This window comes from Terrapene carolina, unplaced genomic scaffold, assembly GCF_002925995.2.
Source record: "Terrapene carolina triunguis isolate 2854851 unplaced genomic scaffold, T_m_triunguis-2.0 Scaffold48, whole genome shotgun sequence".
Classification (NCBI taxonomy): domain Eukaryota; kingdom Metazoa; phylum Chordata; order Testudines; family Emydidae; genus Terrapene; species Terrapene triunguis.
The window spans coordinates 3,959,778-3,983,634 of record NW_020664399.1 but is presented as its reverse complement, the minus strand read 5'-3'; the positions used below and the strand labels follow the sequence as shown (position 1 = coordinate 3,983,634).

At 40.5% G+C, this 23,857-nt stretch overlaps 1 protein-coding gene across 1 annotated transcript in view; it reads left to right on the top strand.

Moving 5' to 3' along the window:
- Window positions 1–23,857, top strand: part of LOC112108663 (cadherin-18) — a 284,382-nt gene that overhangs the window by 162,006 nt on the left and 98,519 nt on the right. Inside the window, exon 4 of the mRNA XM_029912500.1 lies at window positions 4,512–4,679. Within this exon, the coding sequence (XP_029768360.1) occupies window positions 4,512–4,679 (168 nt within the window). The remainder of the gene's footprint in view (window positions 1–4,511; window positions 4,680–23,857) is intronic.

Below are 23,857 nucleotides of genomic sequence, written 5' to 3'. Positions count from 1 at the left end.
AAAAAAAGAAATTAGGCAAAATCAATCTGATGTCACAAAACATTTCAGTTTTGACAGATCTGCATATTCTGACTGAATGTGGTTCCATCAAAATTTCTTTGGCAAGTTCTAGTAATTACATATAAATTGGGGTTAGATATTTATTCTTGAAATGTTCTGAGAATCTCTGAGGGAAAACTATCTGTAAACAGATCACCCTGAAGAAAGACAAATGTTTCTATTTTAGTGAGAGGTGTCATGCAAACTTCCTTTGGCTCTGGTGTGTGCAATTCCGGAACCTTAAGTTGCTGCTGAGAATGAACCTAGAAACTCAAAGCTGTACTGAGTTAAAACCACAAATTTTTACATGGTTTCCTGTTTAAACATACTGTGACGTGATCCCTGGGGTGCAGCCTGGGACTGTGGTACTGCTGTACTCCCTGAATTCTCTCCAGCCTGAGCTGTCTCTCACAATGCTTTACTAGTGGCAAGCAGCTAGCCCTTTTAGGCGCTGTGATCACTCAGCACAACAGCATGTGGAGCCCCACACCCAGCTAGATTGCATGATTGCTCCCAGAGCCAGTCATGAATCGCACAGAGAAAGGCACCAGCACAATCCCCTCCCCAGCACTGTACCCCAGGAATCTGCCATTTTGTACTGCTCAAGAGGGGCATTGCAAATATATTAATTGCTTCACCACTTCAACACTGGAAAGTGGACATACACCAGCCTTTGCAAAACCTGAGCAGATTTGCCACACACTTCATACAAACTCACTGGTAAAGATAAACAAACAAATGTATCGAATATGAGAGGTAGATTTTAAGTGGTATTAAGAGATAGGCAAAAAGTCAGAGTTAGTTACCAAAAGAAATAAAATATATGCATGCAGTCTAAACTCTCAACCCTATTAGACTGGGCAACATCTAGATTAAGCAGTTTTTCTCACCCCGTTAGATATTGCAGTCCTTAATGTACAGGTTTGTTCCTGAAAGCTCTGCCAATCTCCTCTGTTGGAGTGTTGTCTTAGTTGCTTGCACTGTAGGTGGGAGCAGGAGAAGCGCCAGCATATAGCCTTTGTGTCTGTTTTATACCCTCAGTCCATGTGCTTGGAAAACACAAGTCCAGGCATGTCTGGGGGGCATTGCTGAGTCTCCAGGCAAGGTTCAGCAATTCCCCTGGTGTGGCCTCATGTGGGTGAATCATTGCATTGTAGCTCTCTTGCTGGACAACGGTTGTTGATGGATTGATTGATACCCCACTTGGTTACTTTCCTTGCCGTTGCCTCTGGGGAGCTAATACCTGGCTGATTCCCCAACTTACAGCATGTTTTAGTGACAACCATACCACACAATTCTCATAACTTCATATGAGTTAATGATACACATATATGAATAGAGAAATGACTTTCAGCAGATCATAATCATTCCCCTGATACATATAAAGCATGCCTTGTAAGGTAAGATCAGAGGTCTATAGAAATGAGGAATATGGGGTTTACAGGATGCTCCCCCAAGGTATAGAATGTCACACATACACAGGGCCACCCAGAGGATTCAGGGGGTCTGGGGCAAAGTGGGGGAGCTGCGGCGCTTGTACTTACCTGGCAGCGGTCCGGGTCTTGGGTGGCATTTCGGCGGCGGAGGGCCCTTCAGTCACTCCACGTCTTCAGCAGCACTGAAAGACCTGCCGCCGAAATGCCGCTGAAGACCTGGAGCGACTGACGGGCCCCCCGCCGCCGAAATGCTGCCCAAGACCCGGATCACCATTGGGCCAGGCCTCGCGGGGCCCAGGGCCTGGGGCAAATTGCCCACTTGCCCCCACCTCTGGGCGGCCCTGCACATACATTTCTCCAGGTTCTGTTGAAATGGTACAGTACTTAGATATTCTCAAAAGATTCACCGACCTTTTAAAAAACCTAACTGAGTTTAGAGTTGGTAATGAAGTGTCAAACTAGTAAAATTGCATGTGTTTTAATGTTACATAACCATGCTTAACCCCGTTCTGGAAATATGTTGTGTGTTTTGCTTAGCTGTGTGCCATTCTATGGAATCTAGTGGCAAGGAAAATGACATAGTCTTCACTTTGAAAGTGGAATTTGTATTATCTCAAGTAGGGCCAGTTTGAGCTAATCTTGCAAAGCTACCACAAACTCCCTGCACTGGGCTATGTGCTAGTGATATGTATGGGAATGTAATAGGAATAGATAATGATCATGATCCTCATTTGGTATAAATTGCCATAAATAGCTTCATTAATCTCAGGGGTGCTATATCAGTTTACTCCAATGGAGGGTCTGGCTCATTGTTCTCAGAACTCATTTGTTTGTTTCTAGAAAGAATTAGGAAACTAGCAAGTGGATGATGGAGGTTTCAGAAAGCAGAAGGAGAACGCTTTGCTGTGTACCAGCCAGGGAAATGATTAGGGAGAGAAGCAGAGTGATTCTCAGCGCAGAGCTGTCAGACTTCACAAAGTAGCTCATACTCCACCTCACACCTCACTGGAGCATGCACAATTAAGATCATATTGACTTTTCAGCCATTCCCTATTGGGCTGAAACACCTGTGACCTGGAAGCTTGCTGTAGATTGCAGGTGATACTTTTATGTCTAAGCCAACCCTACTTTTAATTTAAGTGTATCTAGGACCCAAGCCTGAAAACACTTACTTGTATGAGTAACCCTTACTCACACAAGTAATCTCATCTTCAGTGTGGTTACTTGCATGAGTAAAGTCTGCTCATTTAAGTACAGATGTGCAGAATTAAGCCTATAGATCAGGTTTTTTTTAAGAACAAGCTACAGCTGTATTTATATGAACTATATAAAACATAACCAATTTTTTTTTAAATTATTATGATATTCTCTCAGACTATCCTGAAGAATTTTCCCTGTGTACACACATTGAATGTGTTGGCATGCAGCAGGTCAGAGGCTTTGCAAATAGTTAAAAATTACGTTATGTTTGGTTCATTGAGTCTAGACAGGTTATCCATGCGAAGTTTATTTTCTAGTTAGTATAGTAAGAATGACAAATCAAAAGAGGCTACATGTGGCCTCCATGCCAAGTTACGTCCTGGGAGCTGGCAAATCCTGGCCCATCAGCACCTCTCTCCTGCAGCTGGCCAATGGGTGCCAGAGACTCCCAGGGGGAGGAGCTAACTATTATCCCATGGTGAGTGTCTCCCTCCCTCTAGGACTCCCCACCCCTTTCACTGCCAGCCCCATCAAGTTCCCCCACCCATTGATGCATTTATTGTTATACCTCTGTCTGTTCTTCTGCATGGCTATCAAATGATTTAAATTTGCATAGAAGCAACAGTTATCATGTCAGGACAGTTTTATTTTAACAAGTTTAGTCTTTCACACATTTTTTAAAGGAAGCTTTGACAGTGGTAGCTTTTGTTTTCTTTCTCTATTTAACAATATGTTTCAAAATGCCCTTACAAATCCTTTAGTAATTCTAAATATTAAAGTGGGACTCTGCTCTGGGAAGGGACTCCTGCAGCTCCATTTATGTGTGAAATGCTCCCCACTGACAAATAATAGTGTGTTGGGGGAGCAGGGGGGTTCCTGGCTGCCAACCTTGTAAACTCAGTCTGGGCTTAGAGGATATAGCTGGGTTATTCTATTTAATGTATCACCAGTGACAAAAGTAATATTGGTCATGCCTTAAGTGATACCTGCACAACCCTATTGTCATCAGTGTGCTTGAAGATATTGGAAATTAGTAAACATTTCTGCTGCTGATGTGTAAAATTAAATAGAATCTTTTGTTCACTCACTTCTAGTTCTATCGGCTCTGCTGGGCCAAATAGGAGTCAAAAAGCAGGAAAAATGCATTTTTCTCACTAAGGTCAACTGTTTATAACTGTGAATGGATACAGGGAGCAGAACAAGGCATCTTAAATAAGAGGGTGCCAATTTCAAAGTCACTTTTCAGAATAGTGCCAAACTTTATGTGGAAAAACAAAAGATTATTTTTTGTTTGGCTACCAGATAGTGGAATTTGAGACATCTCTTGTGGGGCATGAATGCATATTCATTAATATTTCAATTAAACAGCTACTTAAACAATTATCATATAAAACATTGTCTTTTTGGCAATGTACCTTGAGGTCTTTCTACATTACATGAATTGGAGTAATTATTTATTGATATATTATTACATTTTCTTGTAATATGGGGTGTTTTTAATTTCTACATATCCTCAAGCAATCTGTCTGTCTAGCAAATGCTGCCACAATTGTATTAGATATTTTAGAAAACAATGCAATTCTCAACAACATTTCTCCACAATGCATTATATAACCCATTTTCTTTGGTTGTCTTCACACAAGAGACTTCCAATCTGTTGGTTAGAAATCAGAAATTCAATTTAAAATAGTTTATTTTGGCTATAAAGGGGATTTGTAATAGTAGAAGTTCTGTGTCCCACCTCTGTTGACAACACAGGCTCTGTAGATGTCTACCCTGGATCATTGTTCAGAAATGCTAACACTAGTGTTTCTTTTGTTTTTCTTTGCATCACAGGAGTCATCAGGACCGCCTTGCATAACATGGACAGGGAAGCCAGAGAGCATTATTCCGTTGTCATTCAAGCCAAAGATATGGCTGGGCAGGTCGGAGGGCTATCAGGGTCAACAACTGTAAATATCACACTCACTGATGTCAACGACAATCCACCGAGGTTTCCTCAGAGTATGTAAAAGTTCAATATGTATTTGATTTGAAAAGCCACATTGATTTTTAGTGATGGAAGTGACATATTAATGAAAATCAATCACTTTTCAAATTGCAGGTGGAGAGGGGACACAAAAAGTGATGTTTTATGGGGTTTTATTTTTCACCCTTTTATGTGGGATAGTGTGTGAGGATGTGATACAGTTCCAGCACAGAAGCCTCATGTGGGATAGTGTGTGAGGATGTGATACAGTTCCAGCACAGAAGCCAACCATGATCCCTTTACATATAATACTACTATTAACAATAATAATAGGGAAAAGATAAGAACTCTACTGTGGGTTCTGCTCCATCCATTTTGGAATGTAATTACATGATAATATGGTATGGATTTACCAAGTTAATTGCGTTGCTCCCATGATAGGGAGGGAATTATATATTTAATCCAGCATGTACATGCCCCCCACCCCAAATGCTCTCTCTCTCACACACATACAGAAAATTTATAAATCACTTTTGATATTAAAAACAATAGTTCAAAGTTTGATAGTATTATTGTTGGTGTTGTACAGTAAATCCTGCCTTTTCCCGAAGTAAGTTAAGTGTGGCTACTAAATATCAAAAACCAAATGCTCGCACATCGCAAGTTATGCAGAATGTTCATGTAGTAAGAATTTTTTAGTGTAACTCTTCACTTATGGCGTCATGTAGAGTACAGACACTGCACACTTAGCTAGCATGGATATAAATGGCAGTGTAGATGATGAGGCACTGCTAAGGTGTGTAGAGTAGGGTGCCCTACCCACTTGAGCCTCTAATGTATATACCCTACATAGCTTTCTACACACCCAAGCAGTGCTTATTTTTATCAGTGTAGTGTCCCACTGCCACCCCCTGCCAGAGCCTTCCCTCACCCCTGCTGCCTCCACGTGCCAGAGCCTTTCACTGCTGCATGTAATATACACCACAGTGAGTGTGGGCACAGCCTGCCCTTCACCTTGGTGTGTAGCTGCATGTAACTGCAAGTGCATACAAGGTCACAATCAAATAACGAATAGGAAATGTATTGACACCCAGCATATATGTTTAGAATTCTGAAACAGGAGTTGTAGTGTAAGACTTCAGCGTATACCAAAAATAAATATCCAAAAAAAAAAAAAAAAAAAGATTTAAGAGACTTTTCAAACCAAAACTGCATGACTAAATCTACTTTTGATTGCAAATTGGCTCAGGGCCAGTAAAGGTATGGTAATCTGGACTCAGACATTATTAAGAGCCACTGTAGAACATAATGGCCTAGCAACTATAGGTACACCCAATGGAAAATATGTTAAGCTGTTTAAAGGAAAAGATTTATCAGGAAGAGTTGAGATCACAAAGCTCCAAGGAAAGATAAAATTCTCTGACAATTAATGTTATGTAGTCAGGAAGCTCTTTAAAAGTTTTGTAATAATGAATACTTGTGCTGGGCTTCCCACATGCACAATGAATAGCCTTTGAAATGTAGTCTGAGATAGTTAATTCAGTTTTATATCCCATAAAATTGGCAAGATAGCTACCACCATCTTAAACACTTTCACATTATCATTGGAAAGATGAAGGCTACAGCATATATTGGAATAAATGTAATATTTAGATATCTTAAATTAAGGAATAAAAAGTCTTAGGTTACCATGATGTGTGAGAATTCAGCGACCAAAGAAGGCAAAAATACACAGCAGCTTTAGAAAGTGTGGAGAGTTGCTTCCTTTTATTGCAGGGCAGGGGGAGTCAGGGTGGGGGACATGCTTAAATATTAAACTGACACAGAAATGCACACCAACACGTGTGTGTGTGTATATCACAGTTGCGAACTTTCACACAGTAAATAAGCACCCTGACTTTTACAATAAGCCAAAAATCAAGCAAATCCCATTTCAAAACAAGGCCAAATCAAGTCAATCCCTAAGAACCCCAATACGCTACAAGCCAAAAACTAGCCAACAAGCAATTTATGTGCTAATTAAGGCAAAAATAAGCCTCATTTCTGTGTTTTTTTCTGCAGGTTTGGCATATCTGGTGTGTATATGTGTTTGTTTATGTACATTTATATATATTTCAATTTGTTTGTAAGTGGGTAAATAATATTTATAGGGTTAGCTATATTTCTATATATTTTAATTTATTTTACTGCTTCAAACAAACTTTAAAAAAAATACAAAACAAAATTCTCACTTCTGAAACTTTGGACACCTATTAATTAACTGGACAAGGCTGAGTAACAGATGCTTTCCTAAGCTCAAAGTCTTTTCTTTTCAGAATATATTACTCCTGAAATGTATAATACGGAGGATAACCACCCAATCAAACTTGCTCTTAAATACTAAAGGCATGACTATAACTTACACTTCCTCAACAAATTTGATTGAAACTTCCCAAACTCCTTGCAAATCCAGTCTTAAACTGTAATAATACATCTCTAGCACATGGTAAATATGTAGATGGTCTAACACTGGGCAAACTTTGTAACATGAAATATAATCACTAAATTCCTAAAACTAATTTCAGTTTTGATTTTCTTCTCTGGTCCATGTCCTTCATGCTCCTTTCAGAGTAGCAGCCGTGTTAGTCTGTATCCGCAAAAAGAACAGGAGTACTTGTGGCACCTTAGAGACTAACAAATTTATTAGAGCATAAGCTTTCGTGGGCTACAACCCACTTCTTCGGATGCATGCTCCTGACTTCTATCTCCTTACATTACATGGCATTTCAGACTATATTAGCAGGTGATGTTGCTCCTTTTGGGAGACATCTAGTGAGTCTTGCTGTGGATTGCACTCACTGTGGATATCACAGAAAGTGGAAGTTGCCTCCCAGGCAGATTTTGGGGATGAGTAACTCCAATGTATGAACTCTAATGGCAGCCAAGTTTGCAGAGAACACACAGGCTGAACTAGTGGTATAGTGGTTAAAAAAAAAAAATGGGTAAAGTAACCTAAACTAAACTCCATAGTCCCAGATGAGAAGAAGGTATACTGCATTTACTCTTGTTTACCTTTGTCTGTACTACTGGGCTGAACTTCATGTTCCCTTATTGTTAATTTCTTTATTGACCAACACCCTGGTGAGTTTTGTATCTACACAGTGTGTGGACTGTATACTAGAGCATGTTGTAAAGGATACCTTGAATACAGCTTTCCTGAGTTATGTTTCATTTATATGTATACTTTGTTGTTGGTATTATTTATTTAAAGTTAAGGCCAGATCTTCCAGGCCTCTCAGGTAAATCTCTTATTAAAGAAAATTGAGTTTTGACTAAGGATAGTAGAATTTGCGCTATACTATATAAAACATGAAACTCCAATCACAAAAAGTAAGTCACATGAGATCAACATGTCCATTTAATTCAGCTACTGTAATGCCTCTAGGACTTAATGAACTGTGTTTGAACATTGTACTAAACAAAAATTGTTAGAATAGCTCCTGAAAAGGAATATGATTTTCTGCACTACTACAACAGTCTAATCAGGAGAGGGGAAATATAATATACAAATTCATACATTTTCATAATGTGATTGAACCTCTTACATACAATTTTAAACATAGTAAAAACAATACCTGATATAAGAAATGTATATGAAAAATTCTGTTTGCAAAACAAAAGTATTCATCAGGTGCAGGCCTGTGAATATGACGTCAACAAGAGTATGACCTGTGTGTAATGAATTCCTCTCTAGAATACACTTCCCCTACCAAGCATCCTCAATGGTACCCTGTCCTACAGTAATACATCTTTTTCATCCATGTTGTTATCTTCACAACCTTTCCCTCTCATTGATTGTCTACATGCAAATGGACTACCAATATAGCACAAGATGGAAGACACCATTTCACTTGAAGGAGCTTTTGGTTTTCAGCAAACTATATTTCCCAGTTCATGTTGGTCAGTCTTATCAATGACTACCTTAGTTGAGTAATGCCCCAGCTTTGGGCCCTAATTCTGACATAAAATGTTCCTTGAACTACTCTGTGATCTTAGCAAAACGATATAGGCAATTTCATCTTCTTTTCAATTTTCCTAGCTATCTTCTGTAGACTTTATCCTTAGTAATGTTCTGTGGTCTTAGCCTTAGTGCAATATGGATATATTTTATGTATTTTGCTCTTTAGTTTGATTCTGTTTTTTCTTGCATCAGGATCATCAGCTCATATGGTGGTTTCAACTGACACGTCTTGAGTGTTTTAAGTGCTAATGTTGACAAAAGGAACCAGTTATGGACAGACAAATGCATTTCTTCTGGTAGCCTTACTACGCTATAGATTCCATAAGCCATTCTCCAGTAATCCTCTTGTATTTAGGGACTCATCCTGCAAGGAGATGAGCACCTCCTGAGAATTGCTGAGTGCCCTGATCTTCCTTTGGCCCCGCAAACAAGGGGGAGACTATTTCCTGGTCCACTGCCTCCCAAAACTTCAGCTGGCACTTCCCTTATTGCCTTGGATAAGTAACATTTTGTACAGCAGATTAAATTTTAGACCTTATATTTTGACAAATCCATTAACTTCTATAACATAAGCCAAAATGTTAAGGACAAAAAATGACTAATAACTTTCTTATAAATTCCAGTTATTTCAAAGGATTGCATGAAATTCTTTAATAGTGTATAATGTGTGAAATGTAGAAGGGTCCAAGTGATGTAGGAATCTGGAAAAAATGCTTTTATAGATAGCATTCAGTTTTAAGTTACATCTCTACCCCGATATAATGCGACCTGATATAACACGAATTTGGATATAATGCAGTAAAGCAGTGCTCTGGGGGGGCTGGGCTGCACACTCCGGCGGATCAAAGCAAGTTTGATATAACGCGATTTCACCTATAATGCGGTAAGATTTTTTGGCTCCTGAGGACAGCATTATATCGGGGTAGAGGTGTACATATATATTTTGGTCCACATGCCTTTCTTTTGTGAGACACTGTAAGAAAGAAGTCTGATCTGTGTTTCTTGTAAGACTTGATGGAACAGGTTATTGATATTAAATAAATAAATAGGATTGAACTGGCTAGTGGCTTTCACTTTACTTGATCCTGCAAGGTGCTGATTGCCCACAACTCCCATTGACTTCTTCTTGTGAACTCCATAAATGTAGCCACATCAGGATGCTGGTATTCTAACCCCAGAACAATAGTCTCTCAGTGACTAGTGTTGTTGGAGAGGCTGGCTGCTGAATTCTGAACTAACTGAAGCTTTACAGTTTCATGGCTTACCATAGTTAGGAGATGGGATGCAGTGTTCGGCCCAATCCAGTAGCAATACAAGGAGAACCTCATGGTCACAGACAGATTTATGATTGTAACTTGGTGCCCTTGTAGCCAAGATGGAGTCTGCTCTGCAGGCAGCTCTGGCCAAGAAAAGGCGCACACAAAAACGCAGCAGGGCAAGTCCCTTACACCTGCAGGGCACCTGTTCCAAACCACCAGAGTGAACATACACACACTGTAAGAGTACAATGAAGATAGGAAAGGGAAATATTTATAATACAATGGGGAAAGTTAGGGGGGGTGGTAAAACAGGGTTACATTCAACACAAAGCCCCACAGGCCCAGTGGTACCACAGTCCGAAAGGGCAGATACTGAGCAATGCACCTGCATTCACAGTTCAGGAGTCCTGGGCAAAGTTCCGGTCCAGTGGTGCTCTTGGTTGTTCCTGGTCATCTACAGCACCAGTAAACCTTCCCCACAAAACCCCTCTGGTGCCTCTTCTGCCACTCTCTGCAAAACCACACAGAGCGACAACCTCCCCACTTAGCAACAGCCTTCCTCCTTATTTCCAAAGCAAAGTCACAAGCCCCAGTATTCACCCCCCCATACAGCTCTGGGCAGCAGTGATAACGGGTCTGGCTCTGGGTTGTCTCTCACAAGATTCCTCTATGGCAGAGTGCTCATACTGAATCCTGTCCTGGGGTGTCCCTGGTCAGCCGCTCTCTCCCCCCCAGGCTTCGGGCAGGATCTCTGCTGCTTCACTCTGTGAGGGCCTGCTTGTTGTAGACCTTCTGTCTGGAGCTCCAGACACACACAAACCCTGTTGCTCTCCCTCTCTCCAGGCTCTTCCCATCCCCAAACAGCATTTCCTCTTGGCCCATGTTCTCTAAACCCCAAAGAGGTTACATGATATATAATAAAAAGAATAAGGAGTACTTGTGGCACCTTGGAGACTAACAAATTTATTTGGGCATAAGCTTTTGTAGGCTAAAACCCACTTCATCGAATGTATGCAGTGGAAAATACAGTAGGAAGATATATATACACAGAGAACATGAAAAAATGGGCGTTGCCATACCAACTCTAACTAGACTAATCCAGTGAAGTGGGTTTTAGCCCACAAAAGCTTATGCCCAAATAAATTTATTAGTCTCTAAGGTGCCACAAGTACTCCTCATTCTTTTTGCTGATACAGACTAACACGGCTACCACTCTGAAACATGATATATAATGCACATTTCCAGATGTTTTAAAATAATTTAATGTAGTTAAATAATACCAATTTTAAAAGTGTGATTGAAGAAACACATTTTTAGATAGAGATGATGTTCTGATAATCGGATGCCTTCCGGAGTTCCTCTGTGAACTCTTCCTAGTAAGGCAATCTAATAGCAATAATTCACTCAGGGTAAAAGTCATTGCTATGTAGATGGATTATGAATCACTTAAGCATTACTTAAGACCTACTTAAGACTTTTAAGGGCTTAATCAGTGCATAGGGACATGTATAGGCCCTGTAGTTGGTTGATTTTCATCCTAACTACAGTACAAAGCTATCAGCTCTGTTTATAAAGATTTTTTCCTAAATGTTCTCTAGCTCTTCACTTTTAAGATGACACAAGCTGTTTTTTTTTTTCATTTGTGAGTTTCATAGCTGAGTTTTTGTTCCACAATAATTATTGCTTGTCCTTGTACATAGTTTGCAACTTAACATGACATAATCTTCTAGCATTTTGTTTTACATGCTGTCTCCCTGTGACGGAGTTGGGACTCACCACCCAGCACCTCCCACTGGTTGTTCCGGGAATTAGCTCAGTCCATGGGGAGCACCCTCTGCTGGTGGTGTCCCGTCATCATCTGTTCCTTGCTGGTGTCTGGACCCACATTGCTCCCCACTCAGCAGCATCCTCTTCAGGCCACTGTCCTCCGGCAGTGCCCCCTAGTCCATCCTCACCCCTTCCGGGGAGGGGAGGGTGTTCAGCAGTCCTTGCACTAGCCTCAGTGGCCAACCACAACCTCCAAAGTCTAGCGCCTTGTCTCAAGGGCCGGTTGCAGTTTGTCTCAGCCACCCTACCGCATGGCTAGGTGCAGTACAAGGGGGAAGGGGGTGGGACCCAGGCCCGCCTACTACTCTGGGTCCCAACCCAGGAACCCTCTAGTGGCAGCATCCCTGCCCTCCTTCTCTCCCCTTTTCCAACTGTCCCTGGCCACTTCCCCTCTGGCCCCTCCCACCCTCTAGGCCCTTTCTCTCAGGGCCCTCAGTCTAGCAGGTTTTGGGCCCGAGCCCTACTGTGCTCCCCCTGAGCCTGCCCAGCACTGCTCTGTCCAAGGTGCTAGTCTCCTGCTCTGGAGACAGACAGACAGACAGACAGACAGACAGACAGACAGACAGACAGACAGACAGACAGACAGACAGACAGACAGACCTTCCCCCATGAAGGTCTGTGATAGACTCCCCACTCCCTTCCTGGTCAGCCTTTATATAGGGCCAAGCCGAGCCCTGATTGGCTGTCTCGAATCTTGGCTCTGATTGGCCCCCAGTAAGCCCTTTTTTCATTGGCTGCTGGCCCGCGCAGCCGCTCTGGCCTACTCTAGCCCCCTCTCACATTGGGGTGGGGCACTTGCCCCACCACACTGCCAATAAGGTTTGATTATTTAATATATTTAATAATTATCTTCATATACTCTTTCTTAGAGTCTGGGAGGAAGAACAGCTGGGATCCGTGTAGTTTAAAATTTTGCTGCCAGGATAATTTCCTTAAAGGCAATTATAAACATAAAATCAGTATTCTTCCCACACATACAGAAAAGCCTTAATTTTGTGGAAAGGAGAAGCTTGCAGGTGAGGAGAAAATATAAGAGCCTCTATGGATTTAGATTAGCTCAGCAGCTGGTGCTACTTAAAAATTAAACTAAGTGTCTATCCTTTTCTGTTGTGAAAATTCAGCCATTACATTGGGCCTTAGGGAGCAGAGACCAATGGGCAATTTGAGGGATCTTAGGCTACGTCTACACTACACGCCACTTTTGGCAGCATGTAGAGTACATACCTGCAAGGCCCCCCTAGCATGAATATAATTAGGAGTGTTGCCAGTGGGGCATGGCTTAGGTGAGTACAGTAAAGACATTCCTGAGGGGTGTGAGTATGTATGCAAGTACATATCCTATATGCTGTCTACTTACCCATGCTTCCTATCTATACTGCTATTTTTAGAGATGTGGTGTCTCACTGCCTCCCCTGCTGGAGCCTTTCCCCACTGCAGGAAAAGACTCCCCCAGTGAGGAACAGTTCAGGCAGTGGGAAGACACCAGGGAAAGGCTTCGGCAGCTCCCCGCTGCTGGACCCCTACTTTGCCATAGGGCAAGATGCCAACAGCTAAATAGCAGCAAGGAAAGGCTCTGCCAGCTCCTGGCTGTCAGAGCTGACTCCAGGAATGGCTCCATCAGCTTGACCTTTCCCAGTGGCCTCCTCCCTGCTAGAGTCTTTTCTTGCCTCAATGAAAGGCTCTGGCAACAGGGAGCTGCTGGAACTTTTCCTCACTGTCTCCCCTCCGCCAGAACCTTTCACTGACACATGTAGCTACAACACTGCAGTGTGGACACAATCTGCTTTTCCCTATGGCGTGTAGCTAGATAGATACTATCTGCTGCCAAAAGTGGTGTGTAGTGTAGATGTAGCCTCAATGTGAGGAATCTCCAAAATGAGATCCTCATGGAAATTTCCTCCATGCTGCCCTGTTATACCAGCTATGCTGAAATTTGTCACCAGCCAAACCATACTGCAACAGCTGGAAATAGTTTTCTGCAAAACTTTGATTTCTCCCTCAGCTCATTGCTTTCAATCAGATATGGATCTCAAGTTTAATCCAGACTACCTCAATATATTATTAAGTGGCCTCAAGGTAAAGGTTCATTTTGATGACACAAAGAGGTGAACTTTATTAAGCAATAAATCCCAGTTGTTGCTGATAAAACATATGTAGATTATATTTCAATGCCTGTATCTTTATTATCCAAGCAATTTTTTTTTCAAATTTAGTACACAAACTTGTGTGCCAAGTTAGAGTCAAAGTTCACCCATTTTTGAGTTGGCTGAATGGTCAGAATTGTTTTTAACAGCACTCAGAAAGAGTCAATGGGATTGTGTTTAAGATTTATGGAAAAACTGACAGTCCAGCTAAGATGAAGCATGAAAAATGTTACCCCCACCCCGCAAAGTGAATATTTTGCAGATCTGAATGCAAGGACATAGGGTGCTAATGAAAACTATTTTGCGACCTTAACTGTAGAAGGCATTAAGACTGATATAAGAGTGCCATTTTAGGAATTATCTTAACTATTGAGCAGAACTTTACTGCCATTAAACATGAATCAAGTCAATGTTTGTACGATAGCCATACTCCATAACTCTCTTGCTCAACTGATATTTTCTTCCTCTCTTGTTCTTAAAGTTTTCAATTATACAATTATTTCAACTAGTAATATGTATAAAGTCTCTACTCTGGTCCCAAAAGAGAATGGCCAGTGACTGACACATCCTTTGTTTAAATGGTTTAGTGTTGAAGGTATCGATTATTCTCCTTTTTTTACAACATAACATCAGATGAAATAAATCCCCAAACTATTTGACTTTGATTGTTCTACATTTAAAAATTGCAAATGTTTCTCACCTTTTATTAAAGGTAAGCCTGGTAAGAGTTGAACTATCCAGGCTCAATTTCTTTAAATTTTCAGAGCATGTGGCTTCTCTCTAATTCTCTCAGCCGGAGATATGACAGGAGAAAAAAATAAATAGGCATGTGTTTGTCTTTTATTATCCGATGCTGGTATGAGAATCAAATCTGTCAAGCAAAAGAGCAGCAACCTACTGCTCCAAACATAAGAGACATGGGGGGGCAGTGGTTAATCCCCCATAAGAATTGTTTGGAATCACCTGCCTAGCAAGGTTGCTGAACCAAAGACATTAGGTCATTTTAAAAGCAGCTCGTATCAATACCGTCCCAAGGAAATGTTGTATAAAAAGAGACAACCCTCAATAATCTGAATGGCTTTTTACCTTTTTCCACTATGTTTTACATTCTTAATATGCTAGACCAATTGTTAACATATGATGTGCCCTGAAAGATGGAAAGGAATACATAACATAATAATGAAGAACATAAAGTGTATCCAAGAGTTAAGAGCTAAGAGTTTTCTGTTTGTTTGAGACAGCTAAGAATTTTCTCTCTATCTCTCTGTGGAGTGAGCAAATAATGTGCAAGAAATATTTTTTGATGAATTTGCCTTCTTTTTCTGTTCATAGAATGCCTGTGAGCAAATGTAATTTTATTGTATGTATACATTATTTGAACATAGTCAACTAAATAGATTTTGAATATCATTTACAGCATTGTTTGCTAATGAATATTTGAAATCTGAGATTTGTTGCTTAACTATATTTGGTCACATAAGGTTGATGGTATTGTCTCTGTTCCCTGGTTAGATAAGCGTAATTCTTATAATCAGGTTTTTATTGTAAATACTCCTGGAAGGTAAATTTAATACTCAGTTTCCAAGAGTATTTTAAGTATGTGATCTTAAAAATTGAACACACAAAAGTTCTTTGAAATCAAACACAAAAGGGTAGCTAACATGGCCAAAGAGATTTGTATTTAAATTCAAATAAATTCATGTGAAAAAATATTTCCTTTATTCACCCCACTCGGGAGGTTGGATGGTGGGGAGGGTGGGTATTCCCACATCCATGACAATAGCCAGATGTTTTTAGGTGTTTTATTTTTTTATTGTTCCACTTGACACAGTCATCCTTGTGCTTTTCTACATACAACAAAGTATTCACATATATTCCTCACATGTCCAAGGTAGACGAGAACATTTCCCAGGATCTGCGTTGAAATAAATGAACTTGTTTCAGCAAATACCAAACATTCATAACTGACAAATAGGGATAAAGATTCTAGCTAGAGCAGAAAATTAATGTTTCCTCTAAACAGCTCAATGTCATAAATGTACTTTGTTACCCAGCAGCACAGTTACAAACATGGGGGCTGCCCCTGCAAAGGAGACTATGCAGGTGTAACCCTGTACACTCACAGGACCCCCATTTAATCATTGGGACTCCATGTGGGTGCAGGTTTCTGCCCTGATGCAACAAGTTACAGAATCCAGTCCCCAGATCTCTATGATATGGAATTTGGAACAAGTTTATGATACATTACATGAAAACTTCAGAACTTAATTTTACGTAATTCCTCTAGCAATCTGGGTAACACAGGGAATATAAAATCAATATTACTTTGTTCTAATTTCCTTACTGGTGAAATCAATGCTGGGTTTTAATTAGATAAACTTTTTTTTTTTTAAAAAGCTTCCTAGTTTCGTTTTGGGGTTGACAGCAAAGAGCTGAAACAGTCTCACATTTAAAGAAAACACTGTATATTTGTTAGCAGCAGACTGAAAACAAACCCTTGTTTATCAAGTAAAAATAGAATGCAAGACCAAAGGTGAGAAACAAATTTATACTTTACAACAGCATCAAAGTCTGAGATATTATCAGGTAATATAGTCTAGGTGTTCTTAAAGTTCATCACAGGCTTAAAACTTCCTTTTCAAAACTACAGGTTACAATTCAGCAATGCATTTAAGCTCATATTTAATTTTTAAATGTATCTTTAAGTAGATACAGTGCAGTGCATAGTTTCGAAAAGACTTTTTTTTAGGATTAATGCTATTTTTTCTGTTATTCTTCATGACTGAAAGCGTCTCTTAAAGCAGAAGCTGAAAAAAAAGTGTCCTTCTGAGAAACTCATGAAGAGTTGTCTTGATTCAAAATGACAGCACCATCTGTTGTTCTCAATAAGACTGAGGCCACAGGCTGTCCCCAATTAAGACAGTGGCAATTTTGGCCCAATCTTCTTTTGTTCTCAAAGGTCTGAAGCCACAGGCTGCCATTAGCAAAGGTTGGCAGTCTGTAGCCTCAGTAGCTGCGCTGTAGTGACACCATGCGGAAAAAAAGTACGAAATAATGTTTTTGCAAATCAGTTTAATATGTCTTCATTCAAAATGACAGCACCTTTTGTAGTTCTCAATCAGACTGAGGCACAGATTGCCCCCAATTAAGATGGGTCTTCTCAAAATGGTCACTGTCTCTATTTGTTCTTAATGCGACTGAAGTCACATGCTGCCCTTAGCAAAGATTGGCAGCCTGTGGCCACAGTAGCTACCCTGTAGTGACACCATGAGGAAAAAAGTATGAAATAATATAATGTTTTTACAAGCCAGTTTAATATATCCTAGGATCCCAAATACTACATATGGTTTTGCATAGCATCTCTACAGGACAGAGTTAAGGTTGGTTGGGTGATTTCACTATGCATTTCTATGACTTAGCATGTCTTAATTTCTTTTAAGGTTAGCTTTCAGTTCATAATTCTTGGTTTAGGCATATTTTTAACACTGCTGTATTTTTTTACCCCAAAAATAATATATTCTCTTAACTTAAACTCCATCTTAGTGTTGGTTCTGACTTGGAATATTAAGTACTATTTAATGAATTTTAGCTGTTTTTAAGGTGCTTTAGCAGCTGTGAATAAGGCAGAGAACCACTGCTATCTAACTATCTACAACATGCTTCCCAAACCACCATAGGTCTATGGATCACAAGATGGGAACTTCTGATGTAGGCAGCTGGATAATTACTTTGTGCAAGTAAGTTAATCCTATAAAGTATCAGAGGGGTAGCCGTGTTAGTCTGAATCTGTAAAAAGTAACAGAGGGTCCTGTGGCACCTTTAAGACTAACAGAAGTATTGGGAGCATAAGCTTTCGTGGGTAAGAACCTCACTTCTTCAGATGCAAGTAATGGAAATCTCCAGAGGCAGGTATAAATCAGTATGGAGATAACGAGGTTAGTTCAATCAGGGAGGGTGAGGTGCTCTGCTAGCAGTTGATGTGTGAACACCAAGGGAGGAGAAACTGCTTCTGTAGTTGGATAGCCATTCACAGTCTTTGTTTAATCCTGATCTGATGGTGTCAAATTTGCAAATGAACTGGAGCTCAGCAGTTTCTCTTTGGAGTCTGGTCCTGAAGTTTTTTTGCTGTAAGATGGCTACCTTTACATCTGCTATTGTGTGGCCAGGGAGGTTGAAGTGTTCTCCTACAGGTTTTTGTATATTGCCATTCCTGATATCTGACTTGTGTCCATTTATCCTCTTGCGTAGTGACTGTCCAGTTTGGCCAATGTACATAGCAGAGGGGCATTGCTGGCATATGATGGCATATATAACATTGGTGGACATGCAGGTGAATGAGCCGGTGATGTTGTAGCTGATCTGGTTGGGTCCTGTGATGGTGTTGCTGGTGTAGATATGTGAGCAGAGTTGGCATCGAGGTTTGTTGCATGGGTTGGTTCCTGAGTTAGAGTTGTTATGGTGCGGTGCGTGGTTGCTGGTAAGAATATGCTTAAGGTTGGCAGGTTGTCTGTGGGCGAGGACTGGCCTGCCTCCCAAGGTCTGTGAAAGTGAGGGATCATTGTCCAGGATGGGTTGTAGATCGCTGATGATGCGTTGGAGAGGTTTAAGCTGAGGACTGTAGGTGATGGCCAGTGGAGTTCTGTTGGTTTCTTTTTTGGGTCTGTCTTGTAGCAGGAAGCTTCTGGGTACACGTCTGGCTCTGTTGATTTGTTTCTTTATTTCCTTGTGTGGGTATCGTAGTTTTGAGAATGCTTGGTGAAGATCTTGTAGGTGTTGGTCTCTGTCTGAGGGGTTGGAGCAGATGCGATTGTACCTCAGTGCTTGGCTGTAGACGATGGATCGTGTGGTGTGACCGGGGTGGAAGCTGGAGGCATGAAGGTAGGCGTAGCGGTCAGTGGGTTTTTGGTATAGGGTGGTGTTAATGTGGCCATCGCTTATTTGTACTGTGGTGTCTAGGAAGTGGACCTCCCGTGTAGATTGGTCCAGGCTGAGGTTGATGGTGGGGTGGAAGCTGTTGAAATCATGGTGGAATTCTTCCAGGGTCTCCTTCCCATGGGTCCAGATGATGAAGATGTCATCAATATAGCGTAAGTAGAGAAGGGGCATGAGTGGACGAGAGCTGAGGAAGCGTTGTTCCAGGTCAGCCATAAAGATGTTGGCATATTGTGGGGCCATGCGGGTGCCCATAGCGGTGCCACTGGTCTGGAGATATATGTTGTCACCAAATTTGAAATAATTGTGCGTGAGGATAAAGTCACAGAGCTCAGCAATAAGTTGTGCTGTGTCATCATCAGGGATACTGTTCCTGACAGCTTGTATTCCATCTGTGTGTGGGATGTTTGTGTAGAGAGCCTCTACATCCATGGTGGCTAGGATGGTGTTTTCTGGGAGGTCACCAATGCATTGTAGTTTTCTCAGGAAATCTGTGGTGTCACGGAGATAGCTGGGAGTGCTGGTGGCGTAGGGTCTGAGTAGGGAGTCCACATATCCAGACAGTCCTTCAGTGAGGGTGCCAATGCCCGAGATGATGGGGCGTCCAGGATTTCCAGGTTTGTGGATCTTAGGTAGTAGATAGAATAACCCCGGTCGGGGCTCTAAGGGTAAGTTGATTTGTTCCTGTGTTAGTGTAGGGAGTGTCCTGAGTAGATGGTGCAGTTTCTTAGTGTATTCCTCAGTGGGATCTGAGGAAAGTGGCCTGTAGAATTTGGTATTGGAGAGTTGTCTGGCAGCCTCCTTCTGGTAGTCAGACCTGTTCATGATGACAACAGCACCTCTTTTATCAGCCTCTCTGATGATAATGTCAGGGTGGTTTCTGAGGCTGTGGATGGCATTGCGTTCTGCACGACTTAGGTTATGAGGCAAGCGATGTTGTTTTTCCACAATTTCTGCCTGTGCACGTCGGCGGAAGCATTCTATGTATAGGTCCAGACTGTCATTTCGACCCTCAGGAGGAGTCCATGTGGAGTTCTTCTTCCTGTGTTGTTGGTGGGAGGGTATCTGTGTATCAGTGCGCTGTTCAGTGTTATCTTGAAAGTATTCTTTGAGTCGGAGGCGGCGAAAGTAAGCTTCCAGATCACCGCAGAACTGTATCATGTTCGTGAGGGTGCTGGGGCAAAAAGAGAGTCCCCAAGATAGGACAGACTCTTCTGCTGGGTTGAGTGTGTAGCTGGATAAATTGACGATATTGCTGGGTGAGTTAGGGGTACCTCTGTTGTGGTCCCAAGTGGCAGGTAGGATTTTAGACAGCTTACGGTCCTTTTTCCTTTGTAGAGAGGTGAAGTGTGTAATGTAGATCTCCTGTCTTATTTTAGTAAAGTCCATTTGTGTAGAGGGTTGGTTATTTATGAAAGTCTCCAGGTTGGAGTCCTATAAAGAACACTTATTAAGGATTCATTCACACTGGTATCAATTAAAACCTCATGCTACCTACCACTGAATGGTAAAATTACAACATATTGTAAGGAGATAAATACTCATAAGTGGGGAGAACAAGTTAAGTGATTCAAGGTACATTGTAGCATAATTAGGAGTAATGATACACAATTGAGCATAGGAAAAAAATAGACTTAAGGACTATTTATTTGGACAGTATTCTCCTGAAGGAAGAAGAGGAAGCCCCATACCAAACATAATTTAAATGTAGATGGACAAAACACTCCTACATACAACATAGGGAACAATACTACACTGGCAGGGATATGGGCAAGATCCATCCATCTGATCTCTGCAACACACCTAATAGTTCTCTTCCATCTCTTATTTTTTGATAATGCAATACCAATGTGATAGTTTTGAAATACTTATTAGGCCTTCACCTGTAACAAGGCTTACAAGAACAGGAATGGGAGAGGAAAGTAATACTAATTTGCTGTGTGAGTGTGGGATCCCCAGATAATCATCTAATGCTTTTGTATTACAAGTGAAAAAATGAAAAAAGCAGCATGTAATCCACTTGAATTCCAAGAAATATTCCAGAAAGTTTGTCATGTGGTCTTGGTTGCTCTTTGTTGTGGGCAGGATTTTAAGGAGCAGCCTGGCAGTAATGATTTGAATAACGAAAATAGTCGTTTTTTCAAAAATCTTGATTATCTTCACCTTAGTATAGTACTAAACACATAAAATGTGTTTAATAGTCACATGTCCTGTCTCTTGCACCTATGGAAAAAAATGTTTCTAAAAATGACCCAAGACGTTTGTGCTCTGCAGAGTTTCCATGTCAGCAGAAAAATGCTTGAGTCTTGGACATTATGTTGGTGTCTATTATATTATAGCTAGCATTTTCAAACATCCAAACACTTCACTTTCGGGTGACCAAAGCTTCAGCTGTTCTTTAGAAGATATGGAAGATGTTTGTTGCCAATGCAGAAGGTTAAGCCAAACATATATACATTCTTTAAAATGATATGTTTCTCTCTCCTAGCTTAAAGCCGCAAGACTTAGGTGTTGGCAACAACAACAACAAAAAACATATCAAGAATAAAGAGAGTGGATTTGAAATTCCTGTGGTGAGCTGTAGGAGAAACAAGTATTGACTAGATTCACAAAAATCACAGATTTAGTGTGGATTTACTATATTGAGAGAAGTCCCACTTGAAGTAAGATGAACACATATATACTAGCTGTCCAAGAAAGAGTGCTAAGAAGCTAAAATTTAGAAAGCTGCAGTATTGAGGTCTTTAAACCACGATTTGAGGACTTCAGTAACTCAGACATAGGTTAGGGGTTTGTTACAAGAGTGGGTGGGTGAGATTCTGTGGCCTGCATTGTGCAGGAGGTCAGACTAGATGATCATAATGGTCCCTTCTGACCTTAAAGTCTATGAGTCTATTATGGGAAAGACTCATAAAACTGATGCCTGTTTTTTTTTAATGTACCACACTTGTGGGTTGGTGTTGGTGGCCACTTGTTCTTTTGATCATGTGTAACTGTGTTGTAGAAGATGCCAGGGTGAAAACTGGAGAGTTTGGCATTTGGAGAATTACAACTATTGTTTCCTTTTGTCAGAGATTCAGGAAGGCAACCGACATCAATTTGCAATTGAGCTCAGTGGAGTTAACAGGGATAAGTTGCCTAAGTGTATCAACACGCCAGTAGATAGCAAAAGGATTCTGTGTGAATTATGCTGTTACAGTCACTGTGAAAGGGATATTTCACACATTAGTTAGGGGGCTAAGTACCAAATACATTTGTCACCCATTACTAAAATTAGAGTTTACAGAAACAAATATTAGGTAGGTTGACAAAAATGTTTTTGTTATTTTTTTTGCTTTTCAATACAAATATCACAATACAAAAAGATAAATAAAAACACTATAAACTTATAATTACCATCGGTAGCATGCAACATAGTATTAATTTATATATGCAAAAAATATTTTAACTTCCTTAATATTAAACTATATAATTTAATAAATCAGTACTTGACAGCTAAATAGGGGGGTTGGGAGTGGAGGGGAGGAACAACACTAACAAGATAGCCTGGGAAAATATGCAAGTAAAGGAAAAAGAAGAGGGAGGGAAGAACCAAGAGGGGGGATGGGAAGGAGGCCAAAATTATTAACAGTTATTTTTCATGAGATCAGTTCAGTATAGTGACCCCATTATTTGTCACCTGAAAGTGCTTACCATGCCTTAATGGATGTCATAATCTTGGCAAGCAAGAGAACTCATAATTATTAATAACTAATGACTTATTTGACAAAGATGATAGCACATGAAAATAAGTAATAAAACCATGCTAGTTCAGTTACAGTGTCTTCTGTTGTGTTTCTCCTGTGGGGAACTTCCAACAGAGATGACGTTTCTGTAAGAGTGAGACCCTGCCTTATAGGGCATACTTTTCTCTAGGCAAACTAGAACAGATGTTTATTATTCCCCGAATCAATAGGTAGATCCCGTCTAGATAGATAATCCAGACATCTTATTCATAGCTAAATGAATTTTGTTTAAAGGTAGTTGAATTCAGATTGGTTTACTATAGATTAACAAAAGCAGTTACAACAGTAAGTGATTTAACTAGTACTATTTAAATTCAGTCACTGGAACAGTGCATTAATTCAGTCACTTAACTGAGTGAGTGAATGCGTATTCAGTGAGAAGTTAAAATCTCAGGGCCAGATCGACCTTTGTGCAACCCTAGTCATCATGCCACTGGTTTGATCCTTCACAGCAGCTTCAAGCAGCCTCAAGACTGCTCTAAAAGTTGCACCAGCTGCAACAGCTCTCAAAGGGCCACCTGCAGCTGAAGTGTAGTAGCACTTAATTCAGCACAATGCATATGGCTAACCAGTAAATGATCCTTAGCAGAGGCTAGTGTCTGGCCCTCAGCATTTTTTTAACTCAACTACTTATTTAAGGAATGGTTTGAGACAGGCAGATTAATGAAAAATAAGACTCTTACATTCATATTATATCCCATTCTTTTACTGTAGGCCCTAATCTCTAACCCACTGAAATAAATGGGAATCTTTCCATTGACTTCAGTGGGTTTGGGATTGAGCCCTTAGTCAGCATGTCTGCTTCCCAGGAATAAACTATATAGTATTTAACAGGAACAGCTGTCAATAAACCTTAATCTACAATTTCAATATCTAATTAAATAAATGTCTGTTCACTCCTATTAGAGGTTGGGTTGGATGTGAATATCTGTGCTTAGCACTTTTCCATTGGCTCATAACTTTATGGGCAGGTATCAGTCAGATCTTCAGGTCCAGCATATGCAGAGTAGTAAAATTCTTGAAAGGCACGTCTCACTCGGTGTTCAGGCAGAGATGGACCTTACATCTCTTTGAAGTTTACTTTTAACACTTTTTCTTTTATTCAGTCCATTTTCTGAATATCTCTTCAGTTCCACAAATACTGAATCATAACTTAGAGAGCTCTTTCAAGTGTTTTGACTTTTTAAATATAGCACTTTTATATTATTGCAATAATTTTCTGAAATGTATAGCTAAAACTCTGTGACCAGTGTCTATTCTTTTTAT